This window comes from Aythya ferina, assembly GCF_964211825.1.
Source record: "Aythya ferina genome assembly, chromosome: 1".
Classification (NCBI taxonomy): domain Eukaryota; kingdom Metazoa; phylum Chordata; class Aves; order Anseriformes; family Anatidae; genus Aythya; species Aythya ferina.
In genome coordinates, this window is record NC_140296.1 from 141,673,478 (window position 1) to 141,693,603 (window position 20,126).

Here is a 20,126-nt window from a genome sequence, read left to right on the forward strand (position 1 = left end):
GGAGCTGTGCTCAGCAAGCGGCTTTAACCCCGTGCTGCAGGGCCTGCTGCGAGCGCTGAGCTTTCCGTCATGCCTCCAGGGCCGGCAAAAGCTTTGCCAGGGCGAGGAGGAGCTGCAAGCGCTTGTAGGGAAGCGTAGGGGTGCTGGGCAGGTTGTGGAAACGCTGTGAAATAATTCAGGTAATTCAGTCAAGGGAAAGGCGCTTGAGGAGGTGTAACCAGCTGTAAAAATGCGTAACCCTGTGATGCCAGTGCTTTAACAGCGCTGCAGAAAGGGTGTGAAGGTGGGTCCAAAGCTAATTAACAGCCACGTTCATGGTGATGGAAACAAATAATTCCGGACTTTGTGTAATTGATGCTTGAAGTTGTACGAGTCGGGAGATCTTAAGCCTATCCAGAAAGCAACCAAACATTGCTGGAAGAAAGAGGGAGCCACTGGGACACACCAGCAGAGCCAGGAACAGGCTCGGGGCTTCAGGAGATTGTACAATCTGCAGGCAGGAGCCCAGAAGTCGTGAGCTTCTGTGGAAAAAACCGAGCGGCGGCAGGGCAGCGGCTCTCCCAGGCGTGCCAAGCCACCGCCCTCAGCACCGCCCCACCGGCCCCGCGCCCGCCGGGAGCTGTAGTCCGGGAACTACGAGCCCCGGCGTGCCCTGCCCCGAGCCGAGCCGAGCCGAGCCGGGGACAGCAGGCAGGAGGCAGGGGTCGGCATGGCGCTGCGGGGCTGCCTGCGGGCCGGGCGCGGGGCGCTGCGCGCTGCGGGGCCGCCCGGCCGGGGGTGCAGCGCCGGGGGCCGGGTGAGGAGCGGCGGCGGCGGCGGCGGCGGCGGCGGCGGGGCCCGCGTTGGGCTCGGGGGGCGGCCGCTGGGGCTGGGGAAATGGCGGCCGGGCGCTGACCGCGGGCTCCCCCGCTCGCCTTGCAGCCGCCGCCGGCCTTCGGCTTCCTCTTCGACATCGACGGCGTGCTGGTGCGGGGCAGCCAGGTGCTGCCCGCCGCGAGGGAGGCTTTCCGCAGGCTGGCGGGCGCCGGCGGGCGGCTGCGGGTGCCCGTCGTCTTCCTCACCAACGCCGGCAACTGCCTGCGGGACGCCAAGGCCCGGGAGCTGGCCCAGGCGCTGGGGCTGCAGGTGAGGGGAGCCCCGGGGAGCCCCCGCCCGGCCCTGCCGGCGCCCCCCCGGCAGCCTGGGCTCGCCTCTGCTGTCCCCGCAGGTGTCTCCGGAGCAGGTGATCCTGTCCCACAGCCCGCTGCGGCTCTTCAGCCAGTTCCACCGCAGGTGCATGCTGGTGGCCGGGCAGGGGCCCGTGGAGGAGAACGCCCACAAGTATCCTTTGCTGTGCTCAGCCCGCTTCTTGCTGCCATTCCTGTGCTGCCCTACGCGTAACGCCTGCCCGGTCAGCTCGTAGAGGCACAAGGCGACAGAAAGACCTCTGCTGTGTTATGTGGAGAGGCTCAGCTGTAGGCACTTACTGCCGGTCTCCATCTCAGCCCTTCTTGGCTTTCCTTGGTCAGCGTTTCGCCTCTCATGCTGATTACCCCTCCTCTGAGCTGTGTTCTCACTAGCAAGATGTCATCAGGGGGACTCACTTTTGAGATAAAGTTATGCTCCTGCCACTTCTTTTAATGGCAAAATGCATTGTAGGTCACTCCCAGCACTTCCACAGTGGAGGTTTTCCCCAGCAATCTAATAGCAATTGAAGCGTCTCAAACATCATTAGAGCCAGAGCATCGTGGTACAGCAGAGACATGGTTTAAAAGACAATCCCACACGCATACGGCCCTCCCAAGGTAAGGGTCTGACGTAGCTCGTATGTGCAAGGAGGTAAGAACTGCCTGCAACATCTACAGCATCTCAGACCGTGTGCCCACCATTACAGCCCATCAGCTTCATCACTGAAGTGCTTTGGGCAGCTTCCCCTCGTTTGCACAGCCCCGTTCCTTTGAAGGCATGTCGCCTTCAATGCCAGGGTTAGCTCTGAAAGGAGAACCTCATCCTAACCTGCTCCTGCTCAGCTTCTCTGAAGGGACAGATTTGGATCATAGTTCTCTCTCTAAATGAGGGCTTTAAAGGCTTCTTTGAGTTAGCTTAATGGGTCCCACAGAGAACAAAATGAACTGGAACAGGGAACACGCAGAACAGACCCTCACCTTCTGCATGCATGTGTGCTTTGACTCCTTGTGCTTAATCTTTGCATTTTGTATGAAACTGTGGCTTTGCCGTGTTTCCCCAGGACAAGCAGGATGAGCTAATGGCAAGGTGTTCCACAAGCGAATGCAACTTAGCCTTGCCTTGTGTCTTTTTACCAGCACACACCGTTGTCTTTTCACCAGCTAAGCTGGCCAGAGCTTCACCAATTCTGCTTCTAGCCACGAGGCCTGACCTGCAGTGCCCCAACACTAGAGTGCTGGCCTTAAAGGTCTCCTGAAGCACATCCATGCTGTCTTGGAGCCACCTCTGTGCTCTTCCTACTTGGCAGGTGTTCCCGATTACAAAGTAAATCACTCCAGTTTATGCCTTTTTTTTTTTTTTTTGGTAAACCTTAAGGCCACCTTTAGGTTGAAACATAACCTACAGTTTGATTGAGAGTTCTGAAGTTACGCATTACCGGCTTTATGTAATTGCTCTGCTACTAGAACTAGCATTTCTTAATCCTATAGATGCCTTTGCTAGTAACTTAAAAAAAGCAACTGAACAAAAAGCAGTCCTCGTGATTCCTTGATGAACTGAAATAGCCTGGGGTTCAAGCATGTGGTCACCATCGAGGCACTGAGGAAGGCGTATCCCCTATTAGACATGGTGGATCAGAGCCGGAGGCCGAAGGAGTTGGTAATCTCTCGACACGTCGGTGGAACAAGTGGTCTGGTGTGGTGGTTGCTTACAGGATACAGCACGGGATGGAGAAGCTGCAAAGTCGCAGAGCAGACTTTGGCTGCTTGTGACCTTCAGAGAGAGCCTGGGGTTGGTGCTGTGCAGCCAGCATCTCTCTGCTGCTCCCTGTGTTGTCTCCTGCTGGAAGGGCAGTCTGTTTTCCCACTGCTTACTAACGCCATGCCCGTGTTTCACTGCTGTTCCATGCAGTGACTGGTGAAATGGCTTGGTTGACACCTCCGGGTCTGAGAGACAGGAACACAAGATCTGCAAAATCCAATCTGGGATGGGAGTGTGGGGGAAATCTTTCTTGGGATTCAAGGTGGCCTTGTCCTGACCCTTTATGGGACTGCCTTGGCAGTTTCAGAGGAAGCATTTTTAGTTTTGTTTTGGAGACTGCATTAGCTTTTGCATTACTAACCTGCTCTTTTATTTATTTTTTTTTTTTGGCAGCCTCCTCCAACCACTGGCTTCCCCACTATAGAAGGTAAGCAGTGGCCTGTGTTTACGTACGAACAGCAAGCAGAAATAACAGTAAGGCAAGCCAGCTGGGGTGGGAGCTAACGACGTGCTGGCAGCTCGTGGATATCTGCGGGCAGCTTATTCAGAGGGTACAGCCAGGTGGCAGCCAGGCTGCCCTCGTGCAACGTGAAGCACGAGCTGGTAAGAGCAAAGCCAGCTTTTATGCGTGCCGTGCTCCAGCATCTGGAAGCAGTGGTGAATGCGGTATGGTGCCACGCTCACTGGGGCCACGTTTTAATGGTAGCTGTATGAGCCGGGGCAGCCCAGCAGAGGGGTTGTAGTGAGAAGCTTTTGGTAGTAGGTCACGTACATGGACACTGAGTTTCCAAGCATCTCTTGACATCTTCCAGGGGTGATTCTGTTTGGTGAGCCAGTGAGGTGGGAGACAAGCCTGCAACTTATTATTGATGTACTCCTGAGCAATGGGAACCCCGGGGCAGAGCTGGAAGAAATACCATACCCCCACCTGCCTGTCCTTGCCTGCAACATGGATCTCCTGTGGATGGCTGAAGCCAAGATGCCCAGGTAAAAAGCATGTTTATAAATTTTAGGGTGCTTCATACAGCTCTCCTGCAGATAGCCTTTTTTAACAGTGTGTTTTTTAGTGCTAGTCTGCCTGTGTGACATAATTAGCAGCAGAAACACAAAAAATTGCATGAGAAACTAACTTTAAAGAAGCAAAAAAACCAGATCGCTGCCTGTGTAGGAGTCTGTGGGCAGATGCCACGTCCAAACTGTGCAGTACCCTGGTTACAGCAGAGGGGTCGTCCTCCTCCCTGAGGAGTGTTTGCCTTGCGAGTGGGGTGACTGGGGACACTGATGACCTTTCTGGAGCAGGTTCGGCCACGGCACTTTCCTTCTCTGCTTGGAGAACATCTACAAGAAGGTGACAGGCCGGGAGCTGAAGTACGAGGCCCTGATTGGCAAACCCAGCACAGTCACCTACCGCTATGCCGAATACCTGATACACGAGCAAGCCAAAAAGCAGGGCTGGAACTCTCCCATCCGACGCCTCTATGCAATTGGGTAAGAGACTGAGTTACTTTCTGGTTTGCTTAGGGGGTTGCAAACTGATTTAAGTGGTTTTATTTTATGGAGATATCTAAAACAAATACTGAAATCCCCGCGGTAACTGCAGCCTCACAGCTTAGAAAGGGGGTGTTATCTTTTTGTACCCTACGCTTGTAATTTGAAGGGCACTGCCAGCCTAACAAAGCTGTTACTGAGAGTGCAGTGTGCACGTAGCATGGCTGGTTTAAAGAAAAAGGTAAAAGACCCAAATGTAGTACCATTAGCCCAGTAAGGCCAAACACTTGGGATTGTAGGGAATACATGACAGTAGTGGCTAAAATTGCTTTGGACATGACCTTTTCTCTTTGAAAGAAGACATTTGTGAAGCATGTGGCCTTCACCACAGCCGAACACGACACACCAGTAAGTGGACTGCCTGCCCAGTCTGGGTGGCTCTCTTGATGTTAGCAAACACCTCGTACCCCTTCCTCCCTCAGTGCTGCCTTCCTCCCAGACTACCAGAGCCAGAAATTGATGTGTGGGTTGGTTTCTCATTTCTGTTTCGTGCTGTGACCTTATCCAGGGACAACCCTATGTCTGACGTCTATGGGGCAAACCTCTACAACAACTACCTCAAGTCAGCTCAGCGGAACCAGGCCCAGGCTGGGGTGAAGAGGAGCCCACAGACAGCCGGTCCCCAAAGCGAGGACCACCTTGCGGTGGAGAGCTGCAAGTCAATCCTGGTCTGCACTGGGGTCTACCGCCACAGCGCAGAAGCTCCCAGTAAGCCAGAGAAGCACAACACAGAGACTGTGTTCCACGGCCATCGGGATTTCAGCTTTGACCCCAGCCTGGTAGAGGCATCGTATGTTGTGCAGGATGTGAACGAAGCCGTGCAGCTTGCTTTCCAGAAGGAGAACTGGAGCTAGGGTTGAGACAGGTGTGCCTAAAGGTCTACTGTCAGGAATTAGATATAGTGGAGAGGGGAGGAATGGGAAGAGGCCTGGGGTGATCTTTTAACCTAGCCAACGTGAAAGAGAACTCTCCATTTCAGCACTAAAAGCCCCTCACTTTTATTGATACTCTTCTGCAATCTTGCCAGCAGGCTTTTAACTGTGAACTTAAATTGCTGTAATCACAAATTGAGCCATAATGGAAACAGGATACAAGGAGGACTCTTGTCCCAGCAATCCCAGTGCTGTTCAGCCACCAGAGTTCTTTCTTTTCCCCCCTTTGTCTGTGAGGCTCAGGCAAGCCCACCCTCGTCCTTGCGATCTGTTTGGGGATGAAGCTCTTCCCTGTGCAGGGAGCCACCATCGGTCGATGTGCCATTCATACCATGTGCCATTTGTCCAGCCAGGAGCTGTGTTGTGGTGGCACCCTGCCAAGGGAAGGCTTTAAGTCTCAGCATTCACCCTGTAAAGAATTAAGTGCCTATGGACTTCAACAAATTCGTCTTGCTTGGGGATTTGCCGCTGCGTCCCTGTCGGTCTGAAACAAGGTCCCATTTTGCAGTCCTCCAGCAGCTACGGAGGGGCTGGGCCCATTGAAGCAGCAGCAGCCAGAGCAGCTTGCTGCAGGGCCATGTGGGAAGTCATATTATTCCCACCCCCTCTTTGGCATTCTGTGAACACTTCTGCTTTGTTGCCTCCTGCTCAGGGAGCCATTAGCCTGTTCTCAAGAGCAGAGGAAACCACTGCAGAGACTGAGTTTCCAGAGGTGTCTTTGCCCAGTACTCGGTGTTGAAGAAAGAGGGTGTTGTGGGGCCCACCCTGACCCCCGCTGGTGCAGGGCACGTCCCCCTGCTCCAGCTGACACAGCTTCCAAAGAGGGGCCCCTGAGAGCAAGGGCCAGCCCGCACAAGTCACAGCCCAGCCTTGTTCCTTCTCTGGATGCAAGGACCGAGATTAGAGATCATCAAGCCAGGGCAGTACCTGAACTCCAAATCCCCATTCTTCATCTCTGATAGTACAAATGTATCTGTCCTTCACTTTCTTTTTTCCTTTCTTCCCTCGTGTGGTTTGCAACTCTGGAATACCCCATGTGGTCTGATCCCTCTTCCCTCCTCTTCCTGTAGCATGCAGGTAGAGTCCCCCTAACAAGAATCAGCAACTGGGGCTTCCCTGCTCAGGAACATTTCCATATCCCTAATGGCATGCACCTTCTACTGCCTCTGTTTTCCAAGCTCAGGCTATCCAGAGGAAGATCAAGCCCTGTGCTTCTTTAGACGATGCAAAGAAGTTAAGCAAGTATTGCGTGGGAAATTCCATGTGAAAAATGGGATTAGCAAGGAGCGTCTTCATGCCAGAGGAGCACCATGATTTTAGAAACATGTCAGTTTGCATATGCAGTAGGAAGCCTTTGGAGCCAGCACAAATGAGTCAGTGTTCCTAGTTATATCCAGCTCACACCACACACAGATCAGAAATAGGCCTGCTCTGCCCTCACTTCCCTCCTTCCTGCTTAACCAGGCAGCTCCGAGCACACAGCACAAGCAAAATGTTCTGTGCAGAAGAGCTGTGTGGATCTTAAAATCCCCGCATCCATCTGCTTCAGCAGCTTTCCATCCTCTTGATACTGATGTGTCTTCCTAGGAAGGGCACGCTGCAGAGCAGGCTCTTCTCTTACGTTATGGCAGGCTCTGTGTCTGAAGGCGACTGGGTGCACTCAGCAACCCAGGCAAAGAGGCCCTTTTACGTGGTTTATTTCTCCAGGCTTTATTTTCTGAATAGGAGCAGAAAAATCCCTCTTGGGGTGAATTTACCTCTTGTGAAATCATAACAGGAAAGAGCCTCTTCACTAGCTGAGATTCTTCTCCTTTGTCTTATCAGGACAAGAATCGCTTGGCTGCTTCTAAGAGCTGCTGTAATGTGTGAAACACAAATTTAGATCTGAATCCTTTGCCTTTCACTGGAGAGGAAAAAATAATTTCATCATCTTGTACAAAACAAAGGCTTGTCTACAGTTCCCAGAAGTGTAAATACAGGGAAGGACTTGGCATATAACTTAGGGACATCTTTTAGATTTCAGAGCGTCTCCAGAGTCACAAATGTGCTGTGGACCCATTGTGTAATACTGAAGACCCAAGTCCCATTTATTCATAAACTAACTGTTGCGTCCCTCAGCTGCACTTTTCACAGATGATATCCAGTGCAGGAAGAAGAATGCTCCTCTTCCTTGCAATATTTGCAAATTTAGGTGATAACTTTCATAGGATTAGTCAGGAACCGTCTTCTAGGCCATAATTAGGTAGACCTCAGAGAGCTGATGGCTGGTGATAGCTCCTGGTGATGCCCTCCAATTGGTAGGTACTTCTCTGCAGAAATGCTGATGTCTGTCCATCTGTGTGCCTTTGCTAGAGCTCTTTCTTGTTACTCATTAAGACCAGGTGCTGCTGAAGCAATGTTCTCCAAGGGGTGTAGTGCTACCGAAATCGCTGTCCCAAATGGACTCTGGTACGCTGGTGGCAGCTGCTGCCAGTGGTAGCTTTGCGGAAGGAACATGCAGAGGGATTTTGAGGTATCACAGGCAGTTTGTAGTTTCCTTTCGACATGTGTGGCACCTAGCCAGAAGTGGGGTAGGTATCAGGAGGAAGGAGGTAGGGCCCTGTCCAACAAGGGAACAGGTTTGCATTTGCACAGGGAGTGAGAAGGCACCTCCATCTTTAGCACAGTGGCGATGGAGAACTGACTGATGTGAATCTGCTTTGAATTAGCTCCAGATTATTTTTTTTTAAACTATGTTAGTGTTGAAGCAGTGCTCTGGGAGTCTTTAAAACGTGTAGGAGGAAATTCACTGATAGGGAATTCAAGCGATACTTCACTTGCAAGTTGAAACTGGGCGGAGGGGAGGAGAAGAAATCTAGAAAAATCTTTTAGCCTTTCTCCAATTCTTATCAAGCAAGGCTGCGTCTAAAGGCTCTGCTTGTTGGTCTGTGCACTAATCAGATAGGCTACCCTTGGCCTGAGCAAGAGACCTTGCCCTTCTTCCCCTGCTCAGCCCCTTGAAACTGCACTTTGTCAAAGTCATTTCCCAGGAATTGCATGGGCGCAGTGGATGGAGTAGGAAATCTGGGTTCTCCTGCTGCTGCCTGATAACGACGTGGTTACTTCTGTTGAGGAAAGTGCTTGCTGGAGCTCTGTTCCATCAGTGTTGGGGTAGTGCGCAGGCTCCTAGCTTATCTGCAGTTCATCTGCAGGACATGCTAGTGCTAGAATTCAGTGAAATCCTTTTTCCTTGGAAATGCAGTTTCCTGGAATTAGCTTTGAGTTTGGCTGGAACACATCCTTTCGTTTTGCTCATGTATTGCACAGATGTGGCGTTTCAGACGCTGCATTTCTATGGTTTGGAGTAAGCATACTTCTGTGCAGATTTTTGGACCAAGCAAGAGAGGGGACTTCACTTGTTCTGATTCCTTAATATTTAATTTATATGGTGCACTACCCTATGCAGTGAACTTGGTGAAGTCCTGATCCTAACAACTCCATCTTCCACAGATGGATTGGTTTTAGTCAAGCTTAAAGGGGATACGTGGTGAGATGAGGCAACTGAGAATAGCAGGGAGGAACTGAAGGAGGGACAGACGTCATCTTGGATCTGAAGCAGAGAGCTTTTACATCATGTAATAAGGTGGTGGCCAAAGACAACAATTCCTTTATTCGACAGGGCACATGCAACTGTTAGCCTGGCATTCAGGGAATCATACAACACTACTGTCCCCTTCCTTCTAATCTTAATCCTGGTGTGTCTTTCTGCCCTTCCCTCCCCCTACTCCCCATGAATGGATAATGTTTCAGATTATGTCATGTGCACTGTAGCAGGGTGATTATGCATGGTACAGAGAAATCGCAAGCTGTGATTGTTTTACCTTTCAAGTTAAGTTTAACCCAATTCCAGAGCTGCTCCTTTTAACTAGCACATATAAAATTAATAAAAGAGGTTTTCTTTAAAATAAATTCTAGCATGGGGTGTGTGCATTTCGTGAGTGTTGTCCTGGCTTCTTTCATGCCTTTGCCCTAGAAGATATCAGCACCAAATCGTCTTTCGTTCTGTTCATCAAGGCAATATCAGATTGTCTGGAGGGAAGCACCCTGAAAGATAACCCTCCAGCAATGCTTTTGATGGACCGAGCTGTAATTCCCTGTAAGCTGTACGTCTGCCATACTCAGATGAGATGAGCGTGAGTCTGACCATTCCCACTCTGTAGGGGGGAGGGGGAAAAGGACCCGTCACATTGTGTGATGGCCTGATTGACTCTCTGCAGTCAATTTTGGTATGCCACCTGCACGAGGAGCTTTCAGAGTAGGCACTTAGTTGTGACCTGACCTAACCAGTTGTTTGTAATGATAACTTCTACTTGGTGGGGAAGCAACAAGCTAGATACCACCAACTTTGTCTGGTGCTGCAGATGATGAAAAAGCAAGATGGCATATTAAAGCCATCCTTGCCATTAAAAGCTTCCTTGGCACTGTGTTACACCATTTGTCACCACCTAAGAACCCCCTCTGTTTGACAAGAACTGTGCTCTGGTACCTTTTGAAGAAAGTGAGCGAAGATGAGACAGATACTAACTGAGAGAAAGTCACATCAGAGCCTAAAGGTTCCACTGACTTCAGCAGATGGAAAACAAAAGATCCTAGTAGGTGAAAACCATCAGCTTTAATGGCCTAGAAACTACAAAAGTGCAACAGTTCATTTGTGAGATTTTCCACCAGAAGGTTTTCTACCTACAAAGCTCACTGCTCACAGGAGGCATGTTAGACCACAAAACACGCATGACTCACAGCCCTGAGAACTTGATGTTGAAAGGAACAATTGGTTCCTTGCAGTAAAAACAGTTGTGGAGGGACAGGACAAGGATTCCCATTCTGAGCAGGGAAGGAATAGAGTTTTAGTCCACATCCAGGAGAAACAACCTATGGCTTGGACTTCAAATAAATAAATAATAATAAAAAACATGGACTAGGCCCCTCATTTTATCCACTACTCTAGTAGTTGAAGCACTCACCAAACACAGGGCAGACCAAGGTTAGGAAATCCAAACCTCTCAAAATGCATGCTATGAATCGTTGCATTATTGTTAAAACAAAGGGGCAGATCAGAGCAAAGGTGTCCCTTCTTGAAGGAGATGGCTTAGCTGCCAGCTAGGGTCCCACAGACACCCTTAACCAACATAAAGAGCACAGTTAAACATTGGTGTTAGGAAACACTGAAGAAGGAACAACTCAAACAGGAAGGATTGAGTGCACTGTTCAAGTCGGAGTTGCCTCCCAGGTGGATGCTGTGGGGAACACCAGAGTAAACCCTGAGAAATGTTCAGTCTGTAGATTTTGGTGGGCTGTGAACACAGGCTAAGCAATTACCTCCTCACAAACCTTGGCCTTTCAGGGGCATGCCCACACCCTTTGTCCACTGAATCTAACTTTGTTTATAAAAACACAAGTCCACGTGGACAAATTATGCAGCCACACAAACAACGTAAAGACGTTTATGGACCCGGTCTGCAACGCTTTAAAACCCCACACCAGCAAGACAGCTACAAACCCTCTCAGAACCAAGCTGCCTCCATCAAGTAATGGCTTTTTCAGTGATTCACTGTAATAAACCAGTTCAGCTACAAAGATCTTTCACTTTCTCCTCAAGGTCAGTTCCAATACACACTGTATGCTAAGACTAAATAAGCAGAAAATATTGAGAAGGATGCCCAAATTCTCTTCACACCCTAAGACCCTAACCTGCTACAATAAGCATGAAAAAAAAAAAAAAAAGGCTCCACATTTTATGCTGGTATCAAAAGCTCTTTGAACTGAAATGTAATTACCAGTAACAGATGGTTATACCTTTATCACTTTTTGAAGAGTATCTGTATTCCTCAAATCATAGTTCTGGATCAGCAGTTTACTAAGTCTCAGCATCTGGAGGTGAAGAAGCTGAGGAGTCTTTGAATTTTGGTGCTGGCCAGGTGAAACTGCCCTACACTTACTGTAACTTCAACCCTGAACATCTGAATAGATTAAGTAAGTGCAGTACAAAGCCTGTGTTGGAGAATCCCAGAACCTTCCTTTCCCACACAAAAGGCATTTTAACCACGGTTACAGCAGATTATGCTCAAACTCACTGAAATCAGCTTTGCCTCTTTCCCTCCCTCCCACTGCTGCCAGTTTCTGACAGCTTACTGCAGGGTATAATTAGGGTTTTAGCTTCTAGTCTTTCTTTCAGGCATATATTTGTCCCCCCCACCTTTTTTTTTTTTTTCTTTCTTTTTTTTTTTTTTTTTTTTTTCCTCTCTTACCAAGCAATTGAGTCATTATTTTGTTTACTCTTGAGTTCTGCCCTCAAGAAGTTTTTGTCTTTCCCCCAGCAGGGGTATTTTTGAGGGCACACTACTCATTTCTGCTAGTAGTATAAACTAGAACCAGCAGCATATTAGATATTTACTACAGCTATTTTACAAAACTGTTGTCTGCTGCTTGCCTTTAAACGTATACATACACACACACACTCTGTGTATTTACATAAATGTATAAAGAAGCCAGATACATAGCTTTGGAGCTGCTGAAGAGTAGAAGCTATTTATAGTGTAGCTTTTTAATGTTTTAACAGTAATGGTTAAGCGCTAACACTTCCAAGGGCTGCACATTGCATTAAATAACTGGATCACACGGGAAGCATCAGCTTGTCATATCTCAACCTACAGTGTGCTACAAAAAGCTCTTCAGTGCTTTCTCAAGTAGAAGACATTTCTCCCTTTACTCCCATTTTAAGGTACAGGCACAATTTCTGCTTCTTTCCACACAAATAAGCTCCTTTTTTTGTTATTATTGTTTTTAATTCTGTTTGTTTGGGTTTTGTTTGCCCTGCCAAAGCCATACTCAGCCCAAGGAAGCCCTTGAGCTCCCACCCTCCTTGCCAGCACCCCCCATCCCTGCTCATTGCAGGTCCCCCTTCCCACCTGCCTACCTTCGATGCCGGGGCCTTTCAAATCCAGCAGGAATCCCTCAGTCCCCAGAGATCTGTTCCTAAAGCCTCCCCTTGCCCTGCTTACACAGTCCCAGGCCTGTCAGAGCCAAGCTCCCAGGGAGGACATGGTCCAGACCCCTCCACCAGGCAGGTGCTCAGCCAGGTGGGCCCACTTAGCACCCCATGGCCCCACTCCCTGCCCAGATGAAAACTTGATTTTCATTCCATGTCCTGTCATAGAGTTTGAAAATCTTTTTTGTGGTGGAATAGTAGATGTATTAGAAGCAAGACTGATACACTAATCTTCAGGACTGACCGGTCCCCGTCACATTAATCATGCCGGTGACTCAAATGTTGGCTTACTCTGAGAAGGACTGGGTGAATGTACCCACCTTAGATAAGGCCCAGGATTCAGTACGTCAGAGTGTGATTTCACCCTCTGCCTTTGATCACACAGCCTTACGCTGCCACTGAACCTAGTGTGTAAACCAAAACGATGAGGCACAGACGGCGACACTGCCAAGCCCTCACGGTCTCACTGAGGCCGAGCCAAGTGAAACTGTGAGCCATGGCCACAGTGGAGGATCTCGAGGCACCGCTCACAGAGGTGCTGCACTTGTCCCTACCTCAGCCAGGAACAGCAGCACGGTCAGCAAAACCTTCCCTTTGCCCGTGGTCTCCGGATTTATGCTCTGTATCCCACAGGATAGCCATGGAGCCCTAAGCAAGGTGTTTGTGCACTTGTACAAAAATTGCAATCAGAGAAATCATTTGGATGTAATTTTCTTCTTTGGCAGGCGAGTCTCTCAAAGAGAGCAAGCCTTGCAGGTGAAACACTCAGTGCCTGGGGTTGGAGCCCAGACGTGATGCTTTCAGCTCCAAAGTCACACACCTTGAAGGGCCAGAGCACAAACATGGTGGGAGCGTATCTGGCAAGGGAAGGAGAGGCGGCTCTCTGCTCGCCGCCTTCTTGCACGTCGAAAGCCCTCAGACTAATCTGCTCAGCTGAAAGCAGCACTGCATTATTTCTGCCACTTAAAAGTGAGCAGTTTTCCTGCTGGGGCCACCGGCTGCCTGGCCTAGATACGTGCAGTGATGCCCAGGGCTGTCTGGGGCCTGCTCTGACAGCCCTCAGGCTCAGAGGGCCACGCGGTCATCGCCTGCTGGAAAACGAATGGTGACAGCCCTCTCCGGACTCACTGTGAATGCCAGTGACACTTGTGACAGTTACAAGGCCAGGGGTGCCTCCTGCTGCACCCGGGCCCTCTGCGAGCAGCAGCACGGGTGTTGTGCCTGTGCTGCGCTGGGATGAGGCCTCACGTCCTCCATCCCGGCACTGTCCTACACACATAGTGCCCTACTCACACACTCCAGGCTGGACTGCTACTTTGAACACTCCTATCTCACACGATATGCTACAGTTACTGACCTTCTTAGCATGAGTACTTTCTATTTGCTGGTAGAAATGTGGAATTTGAGAGAAAGGGCTTGTAAATAGCACCCGAGTGCATGCATGCACACTCGGTCTCATCTCACACTATGCACCGTGATAAGGTGAATTAGAGGAACGCACTGGACACAAGTAGCACAGCTGCAATGATGAATCCTGGCAAGTGTACCTGAGCATTGAGAACACAGTGTGAGCACAGCAGAAAACAGGTGAAAAGAGGTGACCCAGCCATGCAGGTAAGGGCCGCAGAGGTGCGGCAGCATGGACTTTAAAGCAGGGCAGCAAACACTGGGGGAGACCACGGGAACACCTGGGTGTTGCTGGCTCAGTTTAGAGGTTGTACCACCTCTGTACTGTGCTGCCCATGCAACTAGACTAAAGCCTACATGGCCTCCAGTTATCTTAGCTGGTTTTCTTTCTTGCTGTCTTGACCATGCTTTTAGAAAACAAATTTATCCGTGCCCCTTTGTTCTGGTCTCCATTGACAGTAAGACTTCTGCCGTGATTCTTCTTCTTCTTCTTCCCCTGCTTTTTCTCTTCATTATCTGTCTAAATAAATTTTCCTGTCATCCTACCCCAAATTCTCCCCGTCCCTTTCTCAATTATTAATATTATTATTTTCCAGTGTCAATACTCACAGAAGCTCAGACTGGTTTCAATTTGTTGTCAAGAGCACCCACTGGTATTTGCTGGGGCAGATCTCCCCAGGGAGCCTGCACCAGAGCATTTTGGATGTCTGTCACTTCTGTCCTGGCTGCCCTTTCCCAGTACTGAGCACTGGGGTCTTGCTCAGCCCCATGTGTTGATTAGCATTCACCTGCAAAAGTCAAGCCACTTCAGCTCTTTGTCAGAAATCCTAGTTAATACAACATTTGTGGGTAGAGCTTATTCAGGAAGCTTCGCAGGGCTGACAGGTGATGGCATGGGGAGGAGTGAGGGGCTGGTGGTGCTGAGCACCAGGCCACGGTGGGATGTGGTGTGCTGAGCCATCAGTGCTGGTGCTGTGGCAGCCCCACCAACCTAGCTGGTTTCGAGGACACTGCTAGCGGTTCAGTCAAGGCCCCGAGAGGTGCTTTCAATAAAGTAGGAACTTGAGGGCTATTCACATCAATTTAAGGCAACTGCCCCATCAAGGCAAGCTGGGCAGAGCCCTCAGTACTTGGCTTGGCTTGAAGTCAGGAAATCCGTGCGGTAAAAGCCACTTACTTTGAAGCTCAATTACTCACGGCAGACTGAAAGCGAGCACCCAGCACCTCCAATTTTCGGGGGGCTGTGGCGTGCGGCCCTCCCGGGCGGCTCCGCGGGGGTCTTGGGGCAGGCACCCCGAGACCAGGCGGGGAGGGGGAGCCTCCCCCCTCCTCTTCGCACTCCTCCCCTCCCCTGCCGCCCCCCCTGCGCACAGCCGCTCTCCCCTCGCCCCCCCCAGCCCCATCCCCAGCCCACCCCCGCCGCCAGCGGAGACGCCCGCTCCGGCTGCCGCTGCCGCTGCGGTTGCGGCTCGGCGCCGCCCCCGGCCCCCCCGCCGCCTCCCGGGCTCTCCGTGCCGCCGCCGCCGGGGCCGGGGCCGGTGCCGGTGCCGGGGGCGGGCCGGGGGCGGGCCGGGGGCCGCGGGCTCGGCCGTCGGTCCCGGCGCGCCGGCTCGGGGGCCGGCTTGGACCATGCACCGCGCTGCCTCCAACCAGCGCTCGGTCTCCTCCTCCTCGGGCTCCTTCCAGCCGCCGCCGCCGCCGCCGCCGCCGCCGCACGCCGCCGACCGGCAGCCCCTCTTCCCGGGGGGCTCCAGCAGCGGCGGCAGCCGGCGGGGCTCGGGGTCGAGCTCGGGCTCGGCGCGGGCCCGCCGCCCCCGCAGCCCCCGCAGCAGCCCCGGCGAGGAGGAGGAGGAGGAGGAGGAGGAGGAAGAGGAGGAGGAGGACAGCATCAGCATCAGCAAGCCCCTGGTGCCGCCGCCCGCCGCCCCGCCGCCCGCCGCCGCCTCGCCGCTCCCCAGCAGCAGCAGCAGCAGCGGCGGCAGCAGCGGCAGCGGCAGCAGCAGCAGCGGCAGCCCGGGCATGACGGCGGCGGAGCTGTACGGGGCGGCGGCGGCGGGCGGCGGGGCGGGGGGCGGCGGGGCGGCGGCGGGGGCGCTGCTGGGGCCCGGCGGGGCAGGGGGCGGGCGGCGCTGGGGCTTCCAGGCGCTGTCCCTGGTGCTGCTGCTGGGGCAGGGCGCGCTGCTGGACCTCTACCTGATCGCCGTCACCGACCTGTACTGGTGCAGCTGGATCGCCACCGACCTGGTGCTGGCGGCCGGCTGGGGCATCTTCTTCTGCCGCAACAGCCGGGCCCGCCGCCGGGAGCGGCCCCCGCCGCCGCCCCCCCCCGGGCCGCCGCCGCCGCACCCGCTGCTGCTGCACGGCCCCCCCGGCGGCCGCGGGGCCGGGGGGCGCGGGGCCGGGGGCCCCCCCCGCGGCGGCGACTTCGCCTACGCGCACCTGGCCTGGCTCATCTACTCCATCGCCTTCACGCCCAAGGCGGCGCTGATCCTGGGCACCTCCATCCTGGAGCTGATCGAGCTGCGCCTGCCGCTGGGCACCACCGGCTTCCGCATCACCCTGGCGCTCTCCGCCCCGCTGCTCTACTGCCTGCTGCGGGCCATCGGCACCGAGGGCTCCGGGCAGCTGCTGCTGCCCCCGCAGCCGCCGCCGCAGCACCGCGCCGCCGCCGCCTTCCTCGCCACCTGCCTCGACCTCCTCGACAGCTTCTCGCTGCTCGAGCTGGTGCTGCAGCCCGGCCGCCCGGCGCCGCTGCCCGCCCCGCTGCGCTACCTCCTCATCGCCGTCTATTTCCTCTGCCTGGCCTCGCCGGTGCTGTGGCTCTACGAGCTCAGCGCCGCCCGGCCGCCCGGAGCCGCCCGCCTGGCCCTGCACCTGCTGCTGCCCGCCGGGCTGCTGGACGCCCCGCTGCTGGCCCTGCGCTGCCTCCTGCTCCTGCGCTACCAGCAGCCGCTCTCCCTCTTCATGCTCAAGAACCTCTTCTTCCTCGCCTGCCGCGGCCTCGAGGCGCTGGAGACCTGCTGCCTCCTGCGCCCCGCCGCCGCCCCAACGCCTGCCAAGTACGGGGCCCCCGCCATGCCCCCCGCCGCCGCCGCCCCGCTGGCCCACGGGCTGTCGGACGCCGACGTGGGTCCCCACGGGTACGTCAACGCCTTGGCGGTCACCGCCCAGGGCTGAGACCCCACCGCTGCCAACAACGCTACTGCCCCGCACCGCCAGGCTTCTTCCAGGCCTCCTGCCCCTCCGCGACGCTCGGAGGAGCCCACCCGTTCCCCTGCCAAGACACCGGGGCACTGCGTGACCATCAGGGTCCGGTTTCCCTTTCCTCCCCTCAGCAGCAGGGACCGGTGGATATTTTCCCCCTTGTCTGGGAACTCCTGCTGACTGCGGTGATGGGATGCAAGCGGGGCCTGAACAACAGCCTCGCATCTTCGGGGTGCGTGCAGGGTGAGAGAAGCATGCCCTGTTTGCAGCAGGTCTCCCAACGCCGCCACCTCTGCTTCCCTGCGGAGCCCGAGGGGGTCGGGGAGCAGCAGCAGCAGCCGGGGAGCCTCTGGAAGCAACCTGCTCGTTTCAAGCCTAGGAGCCCCTTCCTCCTAGCCGAAAAGTCTACCTCTGTGCTCCAACCTGTCACGTCTTACGTTGACTTCTCATGCTACGGACCAGGTCCAGGGGCTCACACCCCATTTCACTACCCCCGAGACATTTATTTCTGGTGAGAACAGGGTTTTACTGCAGCCTACTGCTTATTTCAGACAGCAGCACCCACTTGCTGGGGCTCTCATTTCTCTGTGAATATGCATGTTTACGGGATCAGTGTCAGTTTTCTTTTATGCAGAGCGTAGGGCTTCATTCCACGTAGGCCGGGAAGGCTGGGAAGATTTCCTCTGCCCCCTCTTCCCACATCTGTCTGAGTGCACGCTGAGCCTACAGGCTGCCCTGCTCTGAAACCAGGGGCCAGGTGCTGCTGGGGGTGGCCCTGTGCTCGATGCACCTCGCAGCACGGAGAGCAAAGCGCTACGGGAGTCTCTGAGGGGCTCACGAGCCTTGGTGAAAGCCCCCGCACCAGCATCCTGTCCTCTGTGTGCACGGCCATGGGGAGGGAGGACAGTTAATCGTAGGCAACCTCTCGTAGAAACACAGTTATCTTTGGTTTTAAGCTCCATGGATGTTTGGTGCGGGTGAAGGCCTGCTCTTCCGCCTGGCTCCTGAAGTCCTGCGTGGAAGCAGGAGCCCAGAGGCCACGCTTGGAGGAAGGACTTTGCCCCTCACAGGCTTTTATTTTGTTATCCGGGCAAGGCTGCTTGCATCGAAATACAGCACAGTTTCCTGTCCAGAGCCTTTTTTTTCAAGCTGTCCTGGTGGCAAGGGGACCACGAGCACCACCAGCTCCTGCGCAGGGCCCACAGCAGGCCCTGCCCGGAGCTCTGTGCTCCGGCTTCAGCAGGAGAGAGCCCCCATCCCACCCCCTTCCCTGGAGCAGGACCACCACCACCACCACCTGTTTACAGCCTTCCCAACTCCCAGCTCCCACGGGCACAACCACAACCGTGGCTGCCACGGGGCTCTTCCCCCAGCCCTGGGGGCTGGACAAGATGGGGCGACGGCGCTGCCCTGCTCAGAGCTGCACCCAGGAGGGGCGGCTCACTGCTCTCCCCCTGCCACACGGAGAGCCGGCAGAGACTGGGCTTCACTTTCCCACCAGTGCTTTATTTTTAACCTGAGCCCTTGGGTGGGCAGTTGTGTGAATTTTGGCCAGTGGCCATCTCTTCTGTAACTTCTTTTTGTCCGGACAATCTTGGTGCTGTGAGTGACTGTGATTGTAAAACTGAGTACTGTAAATTTTTCCTATGTGATGTGAGCCGTGTCTAGGGGATGCTAATTTCCTGGCCGAGGGGGGTGTAGTCACAGGTCTGTTATGTCTGTACAGATACGAGTTTCCTCACACCTTCCTTTCTCGGTGTTAGGCAGGTACCAAAACCTCAGAGCCACAGTCCTAGTCAAGAGAGAACAAGCTGATGCCTGCACCTAGGAGCACTCCCTGCTTCAGTCAAACAGCTGAATGATGATAAAAATATGTGCCCAAAATAAGGTGAAACAAAAAAAGCTATTCAGCCCCAGCTATGTTTTGCTGCTCTGATGGTGTGGTTTGTGATAGCACCAGAAGTGAGTGCAACATCCCTCATACACCGAAGCATAAGTGTAGCTGAGACACCAGAAGAATCCCAGCAGAATTACTAATGAGTCCTACTTCGTGCCCCTTTATAGCACACAAGCTGCCGTTTCAACAGCGAGTGCCTTTTTTTTTTTTTTTAATTTAAAACATTATTGAGAAAATGGTGTATCAGAAACTTACGTAGCCATGGCATCTTCAGACCTTTGACTACATTGAAATTAGAGTTCAAATTTGTCCCCAGATACAAAAATTGCCTGGGACAGATGACACTACAAAATGATGCTTCTGTTGTGCCAAATTCCTCTGTAGACGTAGTTCTCTATAGCCCCATGGTTTCTAGCTCATTAGTAAATGTGTTGTTTGGAAAGCATAAAGCTCTTGTAGCAGCTTGCTGTACCGAAGCTCCCCCCGCAATTAAAATGGTAGTGCTGCTGCTACTTCAATTACTTACTCCAGGGAAACATTTAAAGCTCTGCAACATCCTGTTTATAAGCCTGCTCCACCTTCTGAATTCCCTTCCCTTTGGTAGTTGAGCTCTCACTTCCATTCACACCCTTCTGCCACAAAACAGATCCGTCTGTAGAAGAAACGCAGAGCGGTACCATCCAAGTGCAAGCAATACCTCACCCAACGCACCTTGCACACCTGCTGTAGGTTCTGCCCAACCTTAACTACTGCTCCAGGTCAGTAACACTTCGCTAAGGTTGTGCCACACAAAGACACACGGCCCTTGGAGTCCTGTTATTAGGCCTGTAGCAGAGCTCAGCTCTTCAGCATTTTGTTGCTGTTTGCTATCCTGGCAAAAGAGACGGCTACTCCCAGAAGGAAAAAATGAAATGAAAGATGAAGCCTGTGGCCAGTGCACATTTGGCATCCCCTGGCATTAATCAAAACTTGTATTTTTTAAAAAGCAAGATTGTTAAAATAAAATTAGAAACTTGTGACTGATTTTGCACTTTTATTCCCTCCTTTGAGTCTTGCTGAGCTTTTCAATTTTATGTTCAGGGACCAACAGATGCATTAGAGTTACTTGCTTTCCTCACATTGGATTGCTAAAATAACGTCTGGATTTTTCCGTCTAACAAACTTCTTGCAAGTGAAACTGAATCCTAAA

At 53.0% G+C, this 20,126-nt stretch overlaps 2 protein-coding genes across 3 annotated transcripts; both read left to right on the forward strand.

The window, feature by feature from the left end:
- Nucleotides 1-599: 599 nt before the first annotated feature.
- HDHD5 (haloacid dehalogenase like hydrolase domain containing 5) lies at nt 600-9,353 on the forward strand. 2 transcript variants are annotated; one of them, XM_084499473.1, is made up of 8 exons: nt 600-796; nt 922-1,125; nt 1,208-1,320; nt 2,730-2,859; nt 3,319-3,352; nt 3,738-3,912; nt 4,225-4,413; nt 4,982-9,353. In XM_084499473.1, the coding sequence occupies exons 1-8, from the start codon at nt 710-712 to the stop codon at nt 5,325-5,327; spliced, it is 1,278 nt and encodes a 425-aa protein (XP_084355599.1). In that variant the 5' UTR covers nt 600-709; the 3' UTR covers nt 5,328-9,353. The 2 variants fall into 2 exon arrangements, with proteins under 2 accessions (XP_084355599.1, XP_084355600.1); XM_084499474.1 differs by having other exon boundaries at nt 2,730-2,823.
- Nucleotides 9,354-15,465: 6,112 nt separating this feature from the next.
- TMEM121B (transmembrane protein 121B) lies at nt 15,466-19,960 on the forward strand (the record flags this gene model as incomplete). The annotated part of the gene is made up of 1 exon (XM_084514880.1): nt 15,466-19,960. The coding sequence occupies one exon, from the start codon at nt 15,466-15,468 to the stop codon at nt 17,011-17,013; it is 1,548 nt and encodes a 515-aa protein (XP_084371006.1). The 3' UTR covers nt 17,014-19,960.
- Between the last annotated feature and the right edge of the window lie 166 nt (nt 19,961-20,126).

What these genes read in the sequence shown, in the direction of transcription:
- HDHD5 (XM_084499473.1), top strand. Translation starts at nt 710, where the DNA reads ATGGCGCTGCGGGGCTGCCTGCGGGCCGGGCGCGGGGCGCTGCGCGCT. An exon ending in GGTGCAGCGCCGGGGGCCGG is followed by an intron (nt 797 to 921) that starts GTGAGGAGCGGC and finishes CTCGCCTTGCAG; the next exon opens with CCGCCGCCGGCCTTCGGCTT. An exon ending in CCCAGGCGCTGGGGCTGCAG is followed by an intron (nt 1,126 to 1,207) that starts GTGAGGGGAGCC and finishes CTGTCCCCGCAG; the next exon opens with GTGTCTCCGGAGCAGGTGAT.